Below are 22,022 nucleotides of genomic sequence, written 5' to 3'. Positions count from 1 at the left end.
CAGTTTGGTCATCTGGTTGGCAGGGCTTTGTATGTGTCCGCACTTAGATCTTCAGCTAGTCAGCCTGGGATGGTATTCAGTATAGTGGAGCAGTTGTGTCAGTGGAGACTGTCACCCCATTGTTACCCATTAATGGAATGTTTGATGGCAGTTCACATGGTACTTGGATATGTCTAGTTTAGATGATAATATAGTTTTGAAGAGTTTGGACCTGGAAACAGATACAACGTCTGTATCTATTATAAATGTTGACCAAACCATAATCTGAAACCTGATCCAGGTTTAGAACCAAGATAATAAACATGTCAGTTTGGACTTCCCTGGAAAGAGAGCAGGAGACCAATCTGTACTTGTGTCCCATCATGGTGTGTCTAGGCTTCTCTAAGGTTCACAGAAGATTTTGTGTCCAGAAGAGAAAATGGTCAAAATGGACTTTGCCACTAACCCTGTGGGTTAACTCCAGTGTACACTGAGGCCTGAAGCCGTCCGCCCGTGTTGGGCTTTAGTGTTCCGCATCTGATACTTCCTAACGGTAGGACATAGCACTTACATCCAAGCGTCCTTTTTAGACAATGAACCTTTTACTTTGAAATATTTAAAAAATTTTATGTCAAAATAAAACATGCACAATTTATAAAACCAAATAGTACAGAATGGATGGAGGTTTCCATCCCTTCCTTCCTCATGACAAGTCCTATTCACCAGAGAAAACCAGGTGTTTTTCAGTTTTAACATTTTATTGAAATATGTATGTGTTGCAGTTTATGAATTTTTGCAAATAGCATACACCTGTGTAAGCACCCAGAGCCAGATCTAGAGCTTTATCTGCACTGCAGAAGCCCCCTTGTTGACGACGCTCCCGCACAGGGGTGACCGCCTTCTTGACAGTGTAGATAGGTTTGGCTTGTGTCCGTATGTTGCCTAAATGGGAGAGAGAGCAGAAGCCCTGGACTCCTGTGGGCTGGCCTGGCCCTCAAAGCCTGGCCGTGGTGTTCGCACGGACCGGGAGTCACTTCACAGCACCGAGCAACACACAGCATGCTGGGACCGTCCTCAGGTCTCAGTCTCAAATGAGAGTATGTTCCGGTCACACCGATAACCAGCTAACTGGAGTGGCTTCTGCTTTTGTGGTGTTTTAACCGGTTATCACATAGTTCCCTTCCACTTCCCTTCCTCCTCGAGAAACATTATTAAGATCACAGTCATCGATTGTCCGCACCTGTTCCCCAGGAAAACCACACGGTCCTTGAACCATTGTCCGGTCACCTAATGTAAGCCCCTCCTGTGACCGACGTCTCTGGGCCATCTTCCCACGACCATACCATGTCTCCGCAGGACCTCATTGTGAACTGCCAGCCGGTATGACTTGTTCGGTTTGTCTTCTATGGTGTGTGTGTATCACATTTGCTAAAGTTACGTATCTTTAAAGCATTTGCTCATTTCGTCTAAATTGCCAAATGTAATGGTGTGTATTTTGTATAATGTTCTCATAACTTTTTGGTTTAAGTTGGTTGTATAATGATGTCTCTTTCTTGACATTGATCATTTTTTTCCCTCGATCAATCTTTAATGAAGGTTTATCAGTTTTACTAATCTCTTCAAAATACCAACTTTTAACTTTGTTGATTTCCTTTATTTTTAAATTTTTTAGCTATTTTTTTTGTTTTGTTTTACTTTTTTTTTTTTAAGGTTTTATTTATTTATTTGACAAACAGAGGTCACAAGTAGGCAGAGAGGCAGGAAGAGAGAGGAGGAAGCAGGCTCCCTGTGGAGCAGAGAGCCCGATGCAGGGCTTCATCCCGGGACACTGAGATCATGACCTGAGCCGAAGGCAGAGGCTTAACCCACTGAGCCAGCCAGGCGCCCCTTGTTTCACATTTTTACTTGAGTTCTAGTTAGTTAGCTTACAGTACCGTACTGGTTCAGGGGTAGAGTTCAGTGATTTGTCACTGAAATATGACACCCAGTGCTCATCACAACAGGTGCCCTCCGTAATGCCCATCGTTCCCTTTTTGTTGTATTTTTGAACTGGTTTTTCCTCTTTGGTATTCCCTTCCTGTTATTTTTCCTTAGATTTTCTTTGGTGTTCTTTTCTCTAGATTCTTGAGATGGAAATTCAAAATACTGACATTTAATCTTTTTTTTTAAATACATGTATTGATGTCTGTAAATTTCCCTCTCGGCCCTCCTCCAGCTTCATGCCAGTGTTTCAGCTTCTTTTCAGTTCATTGACTTACATAACTTTGTCGTTGTTATTTAATGTCTCGGCACTTGGAGATTTTCTCGTGCCCTTTCATGTTCAGCACAACTCCCTTGTGGCCAGAGAACTTGCTCTGCAGTACTCAGTTGTTCGAACCCCAGTGTTCTTTCTCTATAACTGGACATTTCATTAATTTTTCCATGTACACTTGAAAATTAGTGAAATTTGCTCTTTGTTGTTTTAATTTTTCCTAAAATTAGTTTTGTCAGGTTTGTTCATTAGAGTGTTGTTTTGTGTGTCTATACTCTCTTTGCCTTGTTTTTTTTTTTTTTTTTTAATTTCTTGAGAGAATTTCTTAAAGGTTCTCTGATTTTTAAATTTGTTTTTCTTTTAGTTCTCTTAGTTTTTGCTTTAAATATTTGCAGCTGTGTTTTGGGGTGCATACATACTTGAAAATGTGATCTTTCCTTGTTCGGGTTATTTTCTTTATCGTTCTGAAGTGTCCTCCTTTTTTACAGAAATGTGTCAAGTTTTAGAGTCTGCTGTTAGAATCGTTACACTGCTTTGGGGGGTTAGTGTCTGCATGGTAATGATTTTTATTCTTTTACTTTCCACTTTCTGTTAGTCTTGTTTCTCAAGGGCGCCTCTCTTCACTTTATCACTTGGTTTTCATTTCCACTCACTGTGCAGTCTTTCTGTTTTTTATGTAATTTAACGCAGCTAAGCAGGTCATTTGATCTCTGATCCAGTTTTGTAATTAACCTGGTTTTATTTCTTGATAAAACATTTTCTAATTTTTAATGGCAGTATATGTATATCTTTGACTTTTTATTTTATTGCAAATGAATGCATATCTTTGTGATATATATAACAATGTATATCTTTGATTTTTTATTTTATTGCAAATAAATTAAATGCGTTGCCACTTCCCCAGGGCACTGGACCCTGTGGATCCCTGCCTGCCCCTACATTGTTGTTGTAACACACCATCATGGTCACAGGATGTCCTAATGACTATCTTCAGAGCCTCATCAAATCTATCTATGAAAGACCCACAGCAAATATCATCCTCAATGGGAAAAAGCTTGCAGCCTTCCCGTTGAGATCAGGAACAAGACAAGGATGCCCACTTTCACCACTCTTGTTCAACATAGTATTAGAAGTCCTAGCAACAGCAATCAGGCAGCAAAGAGAAATAAAAGGTATCCAAATTGGTAATGAAGAAGTCAAACTCTCTCTCTTCGCAGATGACATGATTCTTTATATGGAAAACCCAAAAGACTCCACCCCCAAACTACTAGAACTCATACAGCAATTCAGCAACGTGGCAGGATACAAAGTCAATGTGCAGAAATCAGTGGCTTTCTTATACACTAACAATGAAAATACAGAAAGGGAAATTAGAGAATCGATTCCATTTACTATAGCACCAAGAACCATAAGATACCTGGGAATAAACCTAACCAAAGAGGTAAAGGATCTGTACTTGAGGAACTACAGAACACTCATGAAAGAAATTGAAGAAGACACAAAAGGATGGAAGACCATTCCATGCTCTTGGATCGGAAGAATAAACATTGTTAAAATGTCTATACTGCCTAGAGCAATCTATACTTTTAATGCCATTCCGATCAAAATTCCACCGGTATTCTTCAAAGAGCTGGAGCAAATAATCCTAAAATTTGTATGGAATCAGAAGAGACCCCAAATCGCTAAGGAAATGTTGAAAAACAAAAATAAAGCTGGCGGCATCACCTTACCTGATTTCAAGCTTTATTACAAAGCTGTGATCACCAAGACAGCATGGTACTGGCATAAAAACAGACACATAGACCAGTGGAACAGAGTAGAGAGCCCAGATATGGACCCTCAACTCTGTGGTCAATTAATCTTCGACAAAACAGGAAAAAATATGCAGTGGAAAAAAGACAGTCTCTTCAATAAATGGTGCTGGGAAAACTGGACAGCTATATGTAGAAGAATGAAACTCGACCATTCTCTTATACCGTACACAAAGATAAACTCAAAATGGATAAAAGACCTCAATGTGAGACAGGAATCCATCAGAATCCTAGAGGAGAACGTAGGCAGTAATCTCTTTGATATCAGCCACAGCAACTTCTTTCAAGATATGTCTCCAAAGGCAAAGGAAACAAAAGTGAAAATAAACTTTTGGGACTTCATCAAAATCAAAAGCTTCTGCACAGCAAAGGAAATGGTCAAATAAACGAAGAGGCAACCCACGGAATGGGAGAAGGTATTTGCAAATGACAGTACAGAAAAAAGGTTGATATCCAGTATCTATAATGAACTCCTCAATCTCAACACACATGAAACAGGCAAACATATCAAAAAATGGGAAGAAGATATGAACATACACTTCTCCAATGAAGACGTACAAATGGCTATCAGACACATGAAAAAATGTTCATCATCATTAGCCCTCAGGGAGATTCAAATTAAAACCACATTGAGGTATCACCTTATACCAGTTAGAATGGCCAAAATTAATAAGACAGGAAACAACATGTGTTGGAGAGGATGTGGAGAAAGGGGAACCCTCTTCCACTGTTGGTGGGAATGCAAGTTGGTGCAGCCTCTTTGGAGAACAGTGTGGAGATTCCTCAAGAAATTAAAAATAGAGCTTCCCTATGACCCTGCAAGTGCACTTCTGGGTATTTACACCAAGGATACAGATGTCGTGAAAAGAAGGGCCATCTGTACCCCAATGTTTATAGCAGCAATGGCCACAGTCGCCAAACTATGGAAAGAACCAAGATGCCCTTCAACGGACGAATGGATAAGGAAGATGTGGTCCATATACACTATGGAGTACTATGCCTCCATCAGAAAGGATGAATACCCAACTTTTGTAGCAACATGGATGGGACTGGAAGAGATTATGCTGAGTGAAATAAGTCAAGCAGAGAGAGTCAATTATCATATGGTTTCACTTATTTGTGGAGCATAACAAATATCATGGAGGACAAGGGGTGTTAGAGAGGAGAAGGGAGTTGGGGTAAATTGGAAGGGGAGGTGAATCATGAGAGACTATGGACTCAGAAAAACAATCTGAGGGGTTTGAAGTGGCGGGGGGTGGGAGGTTGGGGTACCAGGTGGTGGGTATTATAGAGGGCACTGCTTGCATGGAGCACTGGGTGTGGTGAAAAAATAACGAATACTGTTTTTCTGAAAATAAATAAATTGAAAAAAACCAAAAAAATTAAAAAAAAACCCTGTATTTACACAGATTGATCTTTCTATGGTTCTCAAAGTTTTTCATCATTCCCATCATCTCCTCATTTATATATAGGTTATTTTTCCTTTTTTAAATTGTCATTCTTTTTTTTTTTAAGATTTTATTTATTTATTTGACAGACAGAGATCACAAGGAGGCAGAGAGGCAGGCAGAGAGAGAGGGGGAGAAGCAGGCTCCCCGCTGAGCAGAGAGCCCGATGCGGGGCTCGATCCCAGGACCCTGAGACCGTGACCTGAACCGAAGGCAGAGGCTTAACCCACTGAGCCACCCAGGCGCCCCTTAAATTGTCATTCTTGTTTGGCTCACAGGCCGGGTTCTGTTAGTGTCAGGTGTGTGGCCCCGTGACGGAGCACTGGCGGACGCGGCTCAGTGCTCATCGTGGGACGTGTGCGCCCCTCTCCGCCCTTCTCAGCTTTCTTCTGTCTGAGGCATTTCCTTTCTTGTGTCCTTCAGGAAGACCCATTGGGAACAAACTTCTTCTTCTTTGATTTCTGAGGGAGATTTGTTTTTCGGCCTGGCATGGAATTCTGGGTTGGTATTTATTTTCTTTAGCATTTTAAAGATTTTATTCCTTCATCTTCTAGCTTTTGTCAGTCCCGTTGAGAAACCACCCGCTGCTTTTATCCTTGCTCTTCAGTGAGCGATGGGTCATTTTCCTCCCGATGCTTTACAACTGGTTCCTCCTGATGCTTTACGCTTTATGCTGGTTCCCAGCAGTTGATTATGATGGCACTAGAACTGGCTTTCTTTGCATTTATCCTGCTTAAGTTTTCTTGAAACATCCATTTGATGTAGAAGTATTTCATTGGGGCTTTAAATTTGTGTTTTTTCACAAATGTTAGTTCAACATTGTTTTGATACTGTTTTTTGGACATTTATATATCCTTTTTCATAAAGTGCTTATTGAATTATTTTCATATTAAATTAAAAAAAGCTTTTAAGTAAAATTTAAAAATCCATTCTGGGGTTCTCAAAAACTCCTTATAGTACTTTTCTTAGTCTTTGAAAATAATCTTTGAAAGTGTGTATTTTGTACTTAAAAAATAAATTATTTGTTGTCAACTTAAAATTTTAAGTTTTTGGTATAATTGCTGAGTTATTTTTCTGTGTGTGCTGTATAATGGATATCATTTTTTAATTAAATTTTGGAATGTACTCCTTTATGAGGCGGAACTGCATTTTCTCTTAATTTCTTCCCTCAGATCACTTGTATATGGCAGTCTGAATAGGTCCTTCGAAGTTAATAATGGGCATCCTTGCAGTTCCTCATATATTGATAATCCTAGGTTTTCACCAGCTCTTTCTGTCTTTACGTAGTACATCTTAAAAGCTAGAAAATGAACACTTTTTAAAAAATATGTATTTTAGAGAGAGCAAGAAAGAGGCAGCATGAGTTGGAGGGGTGGAGGGAGTGGGAGAGAGAATCCCAAGCAGACTCCCTACTGAGCAGGGAGCCCAATGCGAAACTTGATCCCAGGACCCTGAGATCATGACCTGAGCTGAAGGCAGACGCTTTGCCGACTGAGCCACCAAAGCCGCTCAATGAACGTCTTTTAACTGATGAGTTACGTGGAGAATTGTATATAATTGAGTTGTTTTTGTTTGTGTCACCTATAATCAGTCATTTCAGGAAAATTTTGAATAAAATGTAATATGTATATATTTCTTTGATGCATCAGTATCCCCAAATCGTCTTACTGACTGATGCTTAGCCCTGTTTGTGTATGTGCCGACGAACAGGGCATTCTGGTTCCTAGTTCCTTGGGCAGCTAACTGCTACTATTCCATACGCTACTAAAAAGCCTGTGCTAGTGTCTGTTGAGAAATACTAGGAAATGTAAATTGGGTTTTGTAATGTCATGAAGCAAAAGACAGAATATTGAAGCCAACTAATTGTGTCATTTTAAACAAATAGGACCACGTTATGTGGTACAAATTGGTGACAAAATTATTGACTACAATGAAGAATTCCGCCTTTTCTTGTCAACAAGAAACCCGAATCCCTTCATCCCGCCGGACGCAGCCTCCATCGTTACAGAGGTCAACTTCACTACCACCAGGAGCGGATTGCGAGGACAGGTACGTGTGGCCCCGAGACGTGACCTCTGTGGTCTCCGGCAGCTTGGTGCAGCTTGGTGTTTCAGAGGACTCCCGGCACTGGAGGTGCCTTTGTGGAAGTGATTAGCGTTTAAACTTGTGGAACCGTCTTGACAGTCTGTTCGTGGGTGGAGTCCAGCGTTGGGGTTTCCTTTATCATTTGTGTCAGACTCGTGGGTCTGTTGTTAGCATGGAAGCGCTGCTTCTGCCAGCCGCACGTTAATTTCAGGGTCGATTTCTGTCATGTGTGGGAGGGTTTGGGAGAGAGAAGGATCATAGATTGAGTTCAGCTACATTTTCTGTTTTAATTATAAAAACTGAAGTTCACATTACGAGAACTCCGTTTCAGTTGACTTGTTTGGCTGATTGAGGGCGGGTGTTAGAGTCCCCAGCTGACATTTGTTTTTCCACTAGAACGTATGCCTCTTTGAATTTTCATCTCTGTGTATGACTTCTTATGATTTAGACCATTATGTGAATCTCAAAATGATTTTTTATATTCTAGGCTTTTGCTTACATAGTTTCCTCACTCATTTTCCTCTTAAGGCTATCTTGCCTGTTGACTTGGAGTCCTTCTGTTTTTCACTCACCTGACAGTTGTAGACTCTTCCTGTTTTCATTTACTATGATAGTGTGTATATTTGGTACATTTTTACTTGGTTATAATTTTCAAAAATTTCCTTTAAAATTCTTTTTCTTATAATAACGTACAGCTCACAGCATGTGTTTTTATGGACGGTATGTTTTGACTTACTTGGATGATGCTTCTTATAATAAAACTATGAAGGGATTACTCAGAGCCTGGCAGAATTGACTGATGAAATTGCTCATTCTTTCTGAAGCCTGGCCGTCTCCACGCATGGGGTTAGATCCGTCCAAAGTGCTCAGTGAGGTCGCTTGTCCGGCAGCTTTGCAGTGATGTGTTCTATGTCCCTCCCGTGTCATAAACCCTAATTTAAAGTTTCAAAATGAAGAATTTGACATATCATTTAAAAATAGCTTTAGGAAGATTGATTTAATTCACCCATTTAAAGTGTGCAGTTCTGTGGCTTTTTAGTGGACTGCCGGGTTCTTGTGGTAACTCTCTGTTGCACATTTTGAAGAATAGCCAGACTTTTCCAGGGTGACTGTGCTTTACTTCCCTGCCAGCAACATGTGAGGGTTCTGTTCCCCCCTCCCCGTTTTGCTGACACACATTGTTATTTGTCTTTTCAACTGTAGCCGTTCCAGTGGGGGTGAAGTGGTATCTCACTGGGATTGGGAGGATAGAGTATTTTAAGTAAGAGATCTCTTTGTTTCTTTATAGGGGTATTTGCCACTTAAAAAATCTAGTTTCCATTGTTGTTACATATTTAATCTAATTTTAGAACTAAATATTACATATTGATATGTTAAGTAAGAAAATTTCTTACACGTCGTATACTATTTAATGTTTTATTGATCAGTTTAACTATTTGCCTCTTCATCAAAAATAATTACGAAAATTATAATATATTATGAATTATGAATATTACAATAGTCATATTTAATTAAAGTCAAATGAAGTACATAATATCATAATAATTGCAATATTTGGCACAACACAAGGCCTATTTGTGGGAAGTTTGTTTTCTGTTTGAACTTTACTGCTAAAACAACTGACTTAAAAAAATTTTTTTTAGCTTTTGGCTTTAACTATTCAGCATGAGAAACCTGACTTAGAGGAGCAGAAAACAAAACTATTACAACAGGAAGAAGATAAGAAAATACAGTTAGCCAAGCTTGAGGAATCTCTTTTAGAGGTAAAATTTAGTTATTCAGGATGCTTTCTTATATTATATTTTTTAAGTGAATATAATTAATAGCTATTTAAAAATTCAGTAATACCTTCCACATGTTTTTGGTTGTATCAAAGATATCTTAAAATAAAAAATCAGAGAGAAAAAAGTAGATGTCTTGGAATACAAGATCCTAAGAAGTAATGGTAATTAATGTCTACAATAAGTGATTTTTAAGGAATACTGACTTTATATTGTATTATTTCACTAATGTTTAATTATCTATTATGTGCTTAGAGTTTCAAGTGGCATTAAAATGTAGCATGAAATTATGATTTAATCTGTAACTTTAAGTAGTTTTTATTTTATTAGATTGATAAAATTAATACATATCCTTTGATATACTATGTAATGATTTACTCTAACATTCTCATAAGCTATAAAATGTTGAAATTCTTTTAAAATAAAGTAAGTTTTCATAAACATTATTTAATGATAGCTAAGATGGGCTTCTTTTAAAACTTTTTTTTTTTTAATATTTTATTTATTTATTTGACAGAGAGATAGAGATCACAAGACGGCAGAGAGGCAGGGAGAGAGAGAGGGGGGAAGCAGGCTCCCTGCTGAGCAGAGGACCCTGAGATCATGACCTGAGCCGAAGGCAGAGGCTTTTACCCACTGAGCCACCCAGGCAGGCGCCCCTAAGATGGGCTTCTTTTAATAGGTTATTTTAATATGTATGATAATATTCACATTATTTTATGGATTTTTGCTGCAGACACTTGCCACATCCCAAGGGAATATTTTGGAAAATAAGGATTTGATTGAGTCTTTGAATCAGACGAAAGCGAGCAGTGCACTTATTCAGGAGTCGCTGAAAGAATCTTACAAACTCCAAGTTTCCCTTGACCAAGTAATTGTTTCCTTTTTTTTTGTAATCTTATATCATGTGTTCTTAAACTTTTATGTTAATGTGACTAAACAGTGGAGAGTCAGGACTTCGGGGGAATGACGGTTACAAAAAAGAAAGTTCTTCAGAAAGCCCAGAACCTGGGTCTGATGGGTCCTGCTTTGGGGGTGGGGTGAGATGCTCAGGGCACCGAGCCTGAGGTCCGCTGGCCTCTGCTGACTTCTGGCGCCGCATTAGCTCTGGTTCTGGGGTGACAGTTCTATACTGAAGTTGAAAATGAGAGTACTGAAAATGACTGCTAAGAGCATCTTTGCCATTCCTGGAGCTTTTTAAGATTAAGGCACGTTCAGTATATTAAGTAGGAGTTCTAAGGTGTTTTTTCCATTAAAAACGTTTTCTTCTCTTAAGATGCCATGGCTTAAAAAATGCCTTTTGCCTTTCTTTTGATAAGCCCTTTTGCAAAATCCTAGCCCAAGTTCAGAACAGCCCGCCTTTCCTTCGGCACTCTGGTGATGGAGCTTTGCCTGAAGGTGGACAGATGCCCGGACAGATGAGGGTTCTCATGCATTTCTGGGCTCCAGCCTCGCCTGGGCCCGTGCTGAAGGCATCCTTTCGGTGCCATCCAGCCCTTGTCCTGGCTGTGCCCCTGCAGGGCACTGCCGTTTGTCCTGGGAAAGGCCCTGCGGGAACCACTGCAGGAGCAGGTGTGCAGCCCGTGGCAAGCCCGGCCCCCTGGCTGAGCCCAGCCGATGGTGCACCCCTCTCTTCCCGGTCTCACAGCACAGGGCTTGGCCTCCCTCCTGCACGCACAGCACTGAGGCACCCCGTAACGGCACCACCTCTGTGATCCTGGCGCTGGGATCACAGTGACTCTTGAGTCCCGCTGGGAACACTAGGCCCTGCCCCGTTGGGGCCTCTTCCCTGCCGTCCCAGGAGTCCGTGTGCTCTCCCGTTTGTTCTGCGCCCACGCGGAGCCTGACCCCCGGTCAAGGCTCCGCTCCACCAGTGTTCCTGCGGCACCAGCACCCACATGCTCTACACTCGGGGTCGCTCTACACTGGGGGTCGCTCTACACTGGGGTCTGCTCTACACTGGGGTCCGCTCTACACTGGGGGTCGCTCTACACTGGGGTCCGCTCTACACTGGGGGTCCGCTCTACACTGGGGGTCGCTCTATCCTGGGGGTCAGCTCTACACTGGGGGTCGCTCTACACTCGGGGTCGCTCTATCCTGGGGGTCGCTCTACACTGGGGGTCGCTCTACACTGGGGGTCGCTCTACACTGGGGGTCGCTCTACACTGGGGTCCGCTCTACACTGGGGGTCGCTCTGCACTGGGGGTCCGCTCTGCACTGGGGGTCCGCTCTACACTGGGGGTCCGCTCTGCACTGGGGTCGGCTCTGCACTGGGGTCCGCTCTACACTGGGGGTCGCTCTACACTGGGGTCCGCTCTGCACTGGGGTCCGCTCTACACTGGGGGTCCGCTCTACACTGGGGTCCGCTCTACACTGGGGTCCGCTCTACACTGGGGGTCGCTCTACACTGGGGGTCCGCTCTACACTCGGGGTCCGCTCTACACTGGGGGTCGCTCTACACTGGGGGTCGCTCTACACTGGGGTCCGCTCTACACTGGGGGTCCGCTCTACACTGGGGTCCGCTCTACACTGGGGGTCGCTCTACACTGGGGGTCCGCTCTACACTGGGGGTCGCTCTACACTGGGGGTCCGCTCTACACTGGGGTCCGCTCTACACTGGAGGCTGCTCTGCACTCGCGGTCGCTCTACACTTGCGGTCTCCATGCTCCCCTCCCCACAGGGGCGGTGGTGCCCTGCCGTCTGGCCACCCTAACAGCGACCCTACGCTGCCTCCCTCTGGGCACGCACAGTCGCACCGCTTCTCCTGGGGCATGACTGCTGAGCAGTCCCCCTCACTGCTCCCTCAGGCAGGTGCTCTGCGCCCTCCAGAGGGCCGCGCATGTGGTCCCGGAGCTGAGACTTCTTTAATCTGCGGTGCTCAGTCTTGTAAGAGGAAGGCAGGCTAGATGGTGCTGTGTGACCTGTCACCGTGTGGCACCCGTGTGGGACGCGCAGGGCGGCCGGCGGGGCATGGGGTGGCAGGTGCATGCCAACGCTGAGGGCTAACTCCCCGCCCTCTGGTCTGCAGGAGCGGGACGCCTACCTTCCCCTGGCTGACAGCGCCAGCAAGATGTACTTCATCATCTCCGACTTGTCCAAAATTAACAACATGTACCGCTTCAGCCTGGCGGCCTTTCTGCGACTTTTCCAGCGAGCTCTGCGGAACAAGCAGGTACGCCGTCCTTATCCCATAGTGGGCAGTGGCTGAGGTGCCTTGACTAGGGGCTTGGCTTACGGTGAGAATTGCCTGTGAAAACTTGTCTGGAATTCTGTTTCAGAAGGCTGATGGGACTGTTTCAAACTATCTTAAGACACTAGCTCAGAAACCAGCTGAATTGTTTTGCCCTCTATACCAACCATCCTGGGGTGACCGTCCTCTCAATGGAAATGATTTCAGTTCTGACTACAAATCCATAAGTAATAGATTATCATTAAAATGGTATAAGGCTAAGAAATTATCTACATAATCTCATTCCTTGGGGAAAACAACACTGAAAATGTCATTGTCAGTCATTTGAGCTGTGCTCCGTGCCAGGTCCTGTAGCTAAGGAGGCCAGAGGAGTGTCCTCTGCCTTATGGAGTGTGTCTGCTAAGGGGGAGGGGGTGTCTTCACCCACAGGGATCGCACAGTCCTTACAGTAAGCCCCAGCATAGCGCGGACAGCTTTCATGCCCTCCGTAGAAACCTGCACAGTGTTTCGAAAGATTGTGAGGCTGGACGGTCCGAGCCCTGTGCGCACGTGCTATCTAGACGTTTTCCTAACCCCAGGCTCGGCCGATCTGATGGTGGTTTTCTTCAGCTCATGGCTTCTGTGGGAAATTTGGCCAGGGCCGAGCAGCGATGGCTCCCCTCTCTTTGACAGTGTTTGGGACCTCAGCTGGGACAGGAGGGGCAGAGCAGGGGTGAAAGGGGGAGGCTCCCCTGCTCGCCCGGTGCCTGGGGCTAGAGGGCTTGGTGAGGAGGACACCGAGCTGGACTTCTGTGCCACACAGAGTTGCAGATGTCTGGTAGGACATGTTGGTGGCTGAACATGTGTTCCGGTGCATGAGGCAGAAGCTGTTGTAAGTCAGCCTGGGGTCAGTGTCACTTGTGTTGTGTGCAGTCTGGCGGAAGCAGTCCCAAAGCTGCTGGGATCGAGAGGGTGTGTGGGGGGGGCACACCTCTTGGCAAGAGGCTGTCAGAGAATGGGCCTATGGGGTTTTTTTTGTTTTTGTTTTTCTTAAGGATTTTATTTGTTTATTTGACAGAGAGAGATCACAAGTAGACAGAGAGGCAGGCAGAGAGAGGAGGAAGCAGGTTCTTTGCTGAGCAGAGAGCCTGATGCGGGGCTTGATCCCAGGACCCCGAGATCATGACCTGAGCCAAAGGCAAAGGGTTAACCCACTGAACCACCCAGGCGCCCCAAAGAATGGGCCTGTGTTTTAAGGCAGCTACAGACATTGATGGTTTCTTTTTTTTCAGTGGGTTGCTTCTCTAGTTTTCTTCTGAGTTAAATTCCTAGACTTGGATGACCGGGACCAAAGTGCCCGTCTGTAAGCTCTCAGACAAATGCCTTCTCATTGCCTTTGGGGACACATGCTGTTGGCGTGTTAAATCAAGGCAGTGACAACGCCTTTTCCATCTGTGTCTCCACCAACTGTGGATTATATCTTTGAATAATTTTTGCATGATAAATTTCTCATAAATTACTTAGAAAAAGCACACAATTATAAGTTTATTTTAAATTCTTTCTTTTCCTTTAGTGTAAAAATATTCCTGTTCAAAGTCAGTGACTCTGGCGGCACCTGGGTGGCTCAGTGAGTTAAGCCTCTGCCTTCCGCTCAGTTCATGATCTCAGGATCCTGGGATCGAGCCCTGCATCGGGCTCTCTGCTCAGCGGGGAGCCTGCTCCACCCTCTCTCTGCTGCCTGCCTCTCTGCCTACTTGTGATCTCTGTCTGTCAAATAAATAAATAAATAAATAAAATCTTTAAAAAAAAAAAAAAAAGTCCGCGACTCTGAAGGAGAATGAGAACTGGTGAGGAGGTTAGCAGTTCTGCCTGAACCCAGTGAGAACTTGGGTTATTCTGGTGCGCAGCTCCGTGTCTCCTCAGGAACCGGCAGTCTTTGGTGGTGTAGCTCTTGAATAACATTGACCTTTGTGTGTGTGTGCATGTGTGTGTTTGTGTGTATTTTGTGTGTGCATGTGCATGTTGGTATTTCCGTATGTGTGCCTGTATATGTTTGTGTGTGTGTGTGTTTGTGTGTATTGTGCATGTGCGTAATCTTCGTGAAGCAGTAGTGAAGGGGAGAGGCTGTTTGCCACGTGAGCTCTCAGGTAGGACAGGTACCCCGGGCCCGGGCCGGGGCCTGCTGCACAGGAGCTCCAGCCTGTGTGGTTTTATGTCGGTGTCACACCTCACCCTGCTTATCCTGGATATAGTTCTTGAAACTGTTAGAATTGTCGTTCGAAATGTTACAATTGTCGTATGAGGTTTTTTCTTGTCAGTTATAATCATAAGCAAGCAAGAAAATTTAGCTAACTAGTACAGCAGAGTGGAACTTTCACGGGCTGTTTCCTCCAAGTGCTCCCTGAGGTGAGATGTAAAGCTCTACCACTGTTGGGGAACAGACCAGCCTTGACAGTCCCCTCTGTCGGTGTCCACACCAAGCCCTTCTTAGTAAGCAGAGGGAACAGCCATTAGGGCTATTTTCCGGATCATGGCAGTCATGTACCACACAGAAGCAGAGAACAGGTGAAACACTAAAGGTGGTATGAGTTCTTAAACAGCATCACGGTCGAAGTTATTGTCCATCTTCAGCTAACGTGGAAGGCGTGGTTTAACATTGTTCAGGTTCTTATATTGAGGATTAGAAAATTTTATATTGGGTGGTTCTGGTCACCCTGTTTTGGGGCTGGGTTGATCATTATAATACAAGGAATGAAATGGATTTATCCCATACTCATAGTATTTTAAACGCCATTAGGTATCAAAGTGGTATCGTCAAATTCAATTCACATTGTATTATTAGAAATTGACTGTAATTTTCATTCATTTAAATCCTTAACTCTGTGCATTAAAGAAAAATACATCAAATATTTTTCTTGTATTAGTGTACAAATTTAATGTACTTGTTTGGCCCCTTGAATTGACAAAGATAATTGTTCCAGAATCAGCTTTGAGTCTGGAGGAGCAGTTTATAGGTGTGATTATGCTATGGGGTATTATTTACATGTTTATAAATTTCCTAATGGTTTTTTAAATTTTCTAATTGTAATCTATAGGAATCTGAAAATACAGAACAGAGAATCCAGTCTCTTATCAGCTCATTAAAACATATGGTCTATGAATATATATGCCGTTGTCTATTCAAGGTAAGAAGTACTGTTTTTTCCATGTATAAAATACAACCTGTATTTTGATTTGATTCATTATTACAGTTAACTTGTATCACATTTACCTACAGAAAGGTATTGAAATTGGCATTTCTGGTACTTTCCCAGAATGATGCTTATTGCTAACTGGAAGGTCTCATGGCGTGGCGGGGTGTGGCTGGGAGGGAGGAGAATGCGAGCAAGGAAGGGAGAGCACACGTGCAGGGGGTCGGCCGCCATGGCTCTGGACACCAACAGCCCATAAGGAGGACCCTGTGACAGGCTGTGGAGGTCATTTTCTAGGTGCACCGGTGTCCCCTGCTCAGCACTGGTGCCAGTGTGCACCACAGTAGGACGTTTGGGGGGTCTGTTTGGGAATACTTCCTCTACACAGTTGTTAAATTCAAAAATACCTCTTGATATGGCCAGTATCCCCTAGGTTGGGAGACAAAACTGGTTCCATTCCTGGCGTTAGGAAGTAAATTAATGCCTAATCTTGAGTTGTGAAATTTGTCATGGGTGTCTTCGTATTACAAGGGTCCCCAAGGAATAGAAAGTGAAATGTAATTTAGAAATTTTTGAATGTTGTAGAAAATAGAAGCTTTCACTTAGGATTTTTTTTTTTTTTTTAAGTACTGGTCTTAGGGTATAGGCTGAGCTAGATGAGGAAGAGCTTTGTAAAGGCAATTAACTGCATGAGAGAAACAGAGTTACTATGGTACGGGTACATAGGGTTCTTAGAAAATCTTGGGAAAGATACAGTGAATACATTCTTCAGAAGGGGACAGTAACTTTTTTGAGTAGTCAGAATATTGATGATCTTTCCTTGAGATGGAATTATTACTGGACGCTCAAAGACCTATAGTTGGACATTTCTGTGGGATGTTTCTTTAATGAGAACTGTGGAGACTCCATGTAGGTCTATAGACAGTGTATATGTGTATTTTGGACTCTTATGGTTAGCCATCCTTCTAAAAATTTGGCTCCCAGTTTTAACTTGCATACATGAGGAATTACAAGCAGATAAGGAAGGTAAAATAAATAGCTTTAATAAAAATTCAGAGGAGATAAAAAATATTTATAAGCCATAATTTGATAAAAAATAGAAAGATTAATAATATCCAGATTAATAATAACCAGATTAATAATATCTGCTTATAAGCAGATGATCTCAAAGCCCAATTTGTCCCTAAAACGTTATGACCTTAGGTGGATATGAGGATGGCATCTCTAACATTTGTGTAATGTATTTTTGCACATAATACTTAAGCATTTTTATTACACAGACACAACTTAAAAATATTTTCTGAGTTTCAAGCTTTATTTTAAGTTTATTTTACATTCCTTATTTGCCGTGTTTGTTGATTTTCTTGGTATTCTAAAGAATAAGCTGTTTACAGAACAAGTCCATTTTATTGTAATTATTTTTAAATTTTATTTTTTAATCATTGGATTTATTTTTGATTGCTATGTTATGAATTCTTATAATTAGTTTTTTTTTTTTTTACTTTTTTTTTCCAATTTATTTATTTTCAGAAAAACAGTATTCATTATTTTTTCACCACACCCAGTGCTCCATGTAAGCTGTGCCCTCTATAATACCCACCACCTGGTACCCCAACCTCCCACCCCCGCGCCACTTCAAACCCCTCAGATTGTTTTTCAGAGTCCATAGTCTCTCATGGTTCATCTCCCCTTCCAATTTACCCAAAAGCACATACCCTCCCCAATGTCCATAACCCTACCCCCCTTCTCCCAACCCCCCTCCCCCCAGCAACCCACAGTTTGTTTCGTGAGATTAAGAGTCACTTATGGTTTGTCTCCCTCCCTATCCCATCTTGTTTCATGGATTCTTCTCCTACCCACTTAAGCCCCCATGTTGCATCACTCACATATAATGTATTATTTGCTCAGGGGTACAGATGTGTGATTCCTCAGGCTTACACACTTCACAGCACTCACCATAGCACATGGCGTCCTCAATGTCCATCACCCAGCCACCCTGTCCCTGCCCACCACGCCCCAGCAACCCTCAGTTTGTTTCCTGAGATTAACAGTCTCTTATGGTTTGTCTCCCTCCCTGATCCCGTCTTGGTTCATTTTTTCTCCCTTCCTTTGGTAGCTTTAACCTTTCTTATTCTTCTAGCAAATACATTAGAGCCACAAAGCTTCATTTTGATCACTCTCCTAAGAATATACTTAATGCTTTTTTACTTTTCTTTTAAGACCTATACACTGAAATAGGCTGTGATTTGTGAAAATATCACAGACCTGCACTTAGTTTAAAAATGTTTCAATGGAAAGATAATAGAAACTTTCCTATTCACTGCAGAGATCAGCACCTTGTTCGGAATTCCTTGTTTCTGATCCATAAGTCTGTGCCTCTGCCTATGTGTTCTTACTTTTTTTTTAGTAATACACTGTGTTGACTGATGAGATTTAAACCCTTATGTCATGTGTTCTGTCATGTAATTAGGGAAGATACAGTGCATGTTCAGCGTGGAGATGGTTGACTCTGTCAGTGGAGTTTAGTTGGGGCTGCTCCCTGGGCAAACACACGGCAGTGAGGCTCCAGCCAGCTTCCTGTTGCACGACACGGGGGCGCGAAGGCTGGGTGTCCTCAGCAGTGTGGTGCGCATGTGCAATTCCTTATTGCCCGTCTTGAGATATACTTCTCTGTTGTGAGCAGTTAACACTCACCTTTAGAGAGCTGTCATGTATAATTCTAGAGTCGTGTTTTAACTGGTGATGGACTGTCTGGTTTCTGATACTCAGGTTTCTCTATCAGCAATCCACAGAGTTCCAGCGTTGCATAACAAGAAAGCACAGGAATTGTAGAGCAATGAGATAATTTCTCAAGACTGAGCATTGTAATCTGACCTAAGGTGGAACTGATTTCTTATTTTAGTGAGAGGTTTTTGTAATTGTAGCAGTCACCTTCACATTACCCTGCCTGCCAGTCTCTCTTGCTGATGTTGCTGGTGTGTTGGTGACAGCATTGTGACAACAAGAGACCCTAAAACAGAAGCTGGGTTATTAGTGGTCATGTCACACCCACAGAAAACCAGCTTGACTTGGAACAAAAATGATTGACTTGTTTTGTAGCAGAAACTTTGGACTTTTAATAAACCAAACCAAATGGAGAAAGCTGTTGAGCTCTTTCCCTTGAGGTCACTGGCTCTGCCGTTCTTCTTCTCCAAGTGACCAAAAAGTGTTTCTTTCAGTAACCAAAGTATTTTGGACAATTATAGCATAAGTAGTATACTTGGTTTTCCCAAATCTATGATTATAATGGAACTGTATGCAAGTTAGTACTTCTCCAGGGAATTTCTTCATCCCAGTTTATCACTTGGAGTAGATAAAAAGTAGTGGAAGTTGCGTTGGAGTGTTAAATAATATCCACATATATTGGATGGGAGTAGAGAAAAGGGTTGGAAAGAGGCCTCGGAGAGCATGTACTCTCAGTGTTTGCCCTTCCTCGCGGAAGTATTTCCTAAGGGAGCTCTGATGTGGTGCAGAAAGACGTCTGCTGAGGTGTGGAGAGCCCCTCACCTCCCTCTTCCAATGAATTGGCTAGTTGAGTAAAATGCAGACGAGTCATACATTTTCAAAATAAAATCCTAGTGTCTCATGATTGTATTTCTCTGACTAATCATTGAATTTGGATTCTGGTATTTTTTTCTGTCAAAATGTGTTTTCTTTAACAGAGAAGTGGACGTTCTTTGATTGGCTGTTTATAAATTTTTTAACTTGTTGCTGTTAAAATGAATCCTGATAATTTGGATCATTTTCTTCTGCTTAGGAAATTTTGAAACTTAGCATTTATCTAACTCTTTAGATTTTCATAAGTAGAGTTGGATTGCATATAATTATTCATTAAAACGTGTGACTTCGAGCACAAGTGTGGCTACTCAAGGTCGGTGCTGTCTCAGTATTGTGTAGATTAGAGCAAGGCTTCATACGGTAACATCGGTTTTATACTTTCCCTGAGTGTGTTTGCGAGTGACGAATAGTGTAGAGTACTCTTCTTCCTACTGCTTCTTAATCTCTGAGAATCATGCGGCTTATAGAATTTTTTAAGATAAATTTCTTCTTCAGTGCAGTATTATGTAGTACATCAGGTTACTGCAAAGTGGGTAGTTATTTTCTGTCACCTTCCAATGCTCTAGGCACTGTGCAAGGACATGCATTGTTACTTAATTCCTACAACAACCCCATTCTAGAAGGGAGGAAATCAAGATTTAGAGCTAGCACCTTTCTGTAGGTTTTCTGGATGTAGAGGATGTCGGAACTGGAATTTAAACCCACTCTGCTGGATGCCGGAGACTTGGGCTGACCAGCTGGGGGTGAAGCTGAATGTTGTGTCTGAGAAGGTAAACTGTGTCCCAGCCGAGACATGCACTTGAGGATTCCCATATCTCCTCTGAGTCCTGTGCTAATGGTTTTACCCTTTGTGAACATTGACCAGCACATGTAATGACAGAGGATGCACTGTGTGGCTGAGTCGTACCATGAAGTCATCTCCTAGTGCTCTCTCTTCATGCTAATCATGTTGATAATCACTTGAGAGGCTGCTTAGTATATAACCCCTTGATAGTAAAGAATTTTGTAAGAGAACCCAAGTGTGATGAGACAAATTGACATTGAACTACAAAACCCTAAATTTTCTGGTCTGATGAGCGGTGTAGATCAAGGACATCGGAGGCACAAAATGTTTTCTCAACTAGATATTGGCAGGTTTTTTGTTGTTATTGTTTGAAATAAGTACGCAGGAAGTTCGTAAGCTTGATGTTCATTCTTAATTTGACTCCGGTTTATTTAGAAATAATATGTTCTCTTGTCTCTCAGTAAATTATATTTTTAGGAGTACTTTTGAGTCATAATTGTTCTTTATTAGAATACTGTTTCTAAATACTACGGCTGACTGCCAGCAACAGCTTCTTCGGCCATTTTCAGCGGGGAACACCATTGACAGAGATCCCGGTGAGCCTGGTTGGGCCACGTGACTCATACCTCCCTGATACCTGAGAACACCGCACATCTCCCCAGATGGTGTGTCCTGCTTTTTATATTTTTAAGCCACATGGGAGTTATTTCACACACATAGTAGTTGGTTGTAACTTTTTTTCCACACCCGAGTGATGGCCATCTGCTTAAAGTTTTTCTGCTTTGAGAATTTTTTTTTTCAGGCATTGACTATGTTATGGTTGTAAACACATGGTTTTTATTTATTCACTTAATAGGCATTCGTTGAGTACTTGTGTATACATGTGTAACCTATACTTTCATAAAGGAAATTATCCTCTCGTGTTATTCAAGACACTGAATCTTTCCGACAGAGGGGCGATTTTCCCGCAGGTGAGGAGATCACTTGCTGGTAGTCTCTACAGCCCTGACAGTTAGTCTAGGTGTAGATTTATAATCATATGCACGTATGAGGTATAAAATGTTATTTATAGTGTGGGGGAAGCGATATAAAATGCTTAAACTATAAATTGGCGGGAAAAATGGTGCTAGAGTAGATGATTTTTTGTTGTTTTTAATAAGCATTTACTGTATTTTTAAACAGAAATGAGATAAGTTTATTTTAGAAAATTTACAAAATATACTTAAGAGAAAAAGAAGAAACCAAAAATAACTTATAGTTGTAAAAGTAAATCACCAATAAAAATTGATGCCATTTTTTTCAAATTTTTTTGCAGATATTTATCCACATATGTTTATATGAACATATTGCCCTTCTTTCCATTGTATGGGCTATGTTATTTATTTTGATTTGAATATTATTTATGATAAACTTGTGAACATTTGGTTTGTTTCAGTTTTTCCTCCATAATAAAAAATCTTGCATCAAATGTCCTCATTTCTTATCTATAAATACATTCATCATCCCTTTGCATAACTTTCTAGAAATGAAATATCTTGATTTAAGGGCATAGAGAATGTTCTGGATCATGTAAGCATACACAATGACAGATTGAAGATTACTAATGCAGGGGGTTGATCTTCATGGTAATGACTAATTCAGACCTCAAAATTGGATTTCAGCTTGTTAAATAAACCTGTGTTTTTTAATTATAGAATTATATGATGTATATTATTAATACATAAATTATATGATGTATATATAAATGATACATATGCATTTATATGATATACATCAATAAATGTAAATTATATGATGTATATATACAGTTATATGATGACTCATCTTTAACATTTTCTCTAAAACTTCAGGTACTTTCTCTGTCCTTCTCGCCTACAACTTGGAAATATTGTTCTGTGTAGGGGCCACTGGGATAGTCATTTCTTA

At 41.8% G+C, this 22,022-nt stretch overlaps 1 protein-coding gene across 9 annotated transcripts in view; it reads left to right on the top strand.

Annotated features, from left to right (window-relative positions):
• DYNC2H1 (dynein cytoplasmic 2 heavy chain 1) overlaps positions 1-22,022 on the top strand; it is a 274,182-nt gene that overhangs the window by 116,246 nt on the left and 135,914 nt on the right. For 8 of the 9 annotated variants that reach the window (XM_044257764.1, XM_044257766.1, XM_044257765.1 and 5 more), the window contains 5 exons: positions 7,375-7,538; positions 9,218-9,337; positions 10,092-10,226; positions 12,384-12,527; positions 15,620-15,709. In XM_044257764.1, coding sequence (XP_044113699.1) covers positions 7,375-7,538; positions 9,218-9,337; positions 10,092-10,226; positions 12,384-12,527; positions 15,620-15,709 — 653 coding nt within the window. Of the gene's footprint in view, positions 1-7,374; positions 7,539-9,217; positions 9,338-10,091; positions 10,227-12,383; positions 12,528-15,619; positions 15,710-20,952; positions 21,008-22,022 lie in introns of those variants that run through there. The other variant, XM_044257770.1, reaches the window with a different exon arrangement.

This window comes from Neovison vison, chromosome 7, assembly GCF_020171115.1.
Source record: "Neovison vison isolate M4711 chromosome 7, ASM_NN_V1, whole genome shotgun sequence".
In the NCBI taxonomy this organism is placed as follows: domain Eukaryota; kingdom Metazoa; phylum Chordata; class Mammalia; order Carnivora; family Mustelidae; genus Neogale; species Neogale vison.
Note: the sequence above shows the minus strand (reverse complement) of the source record. Positions and strands in the feature narration are given on the sequence as shown.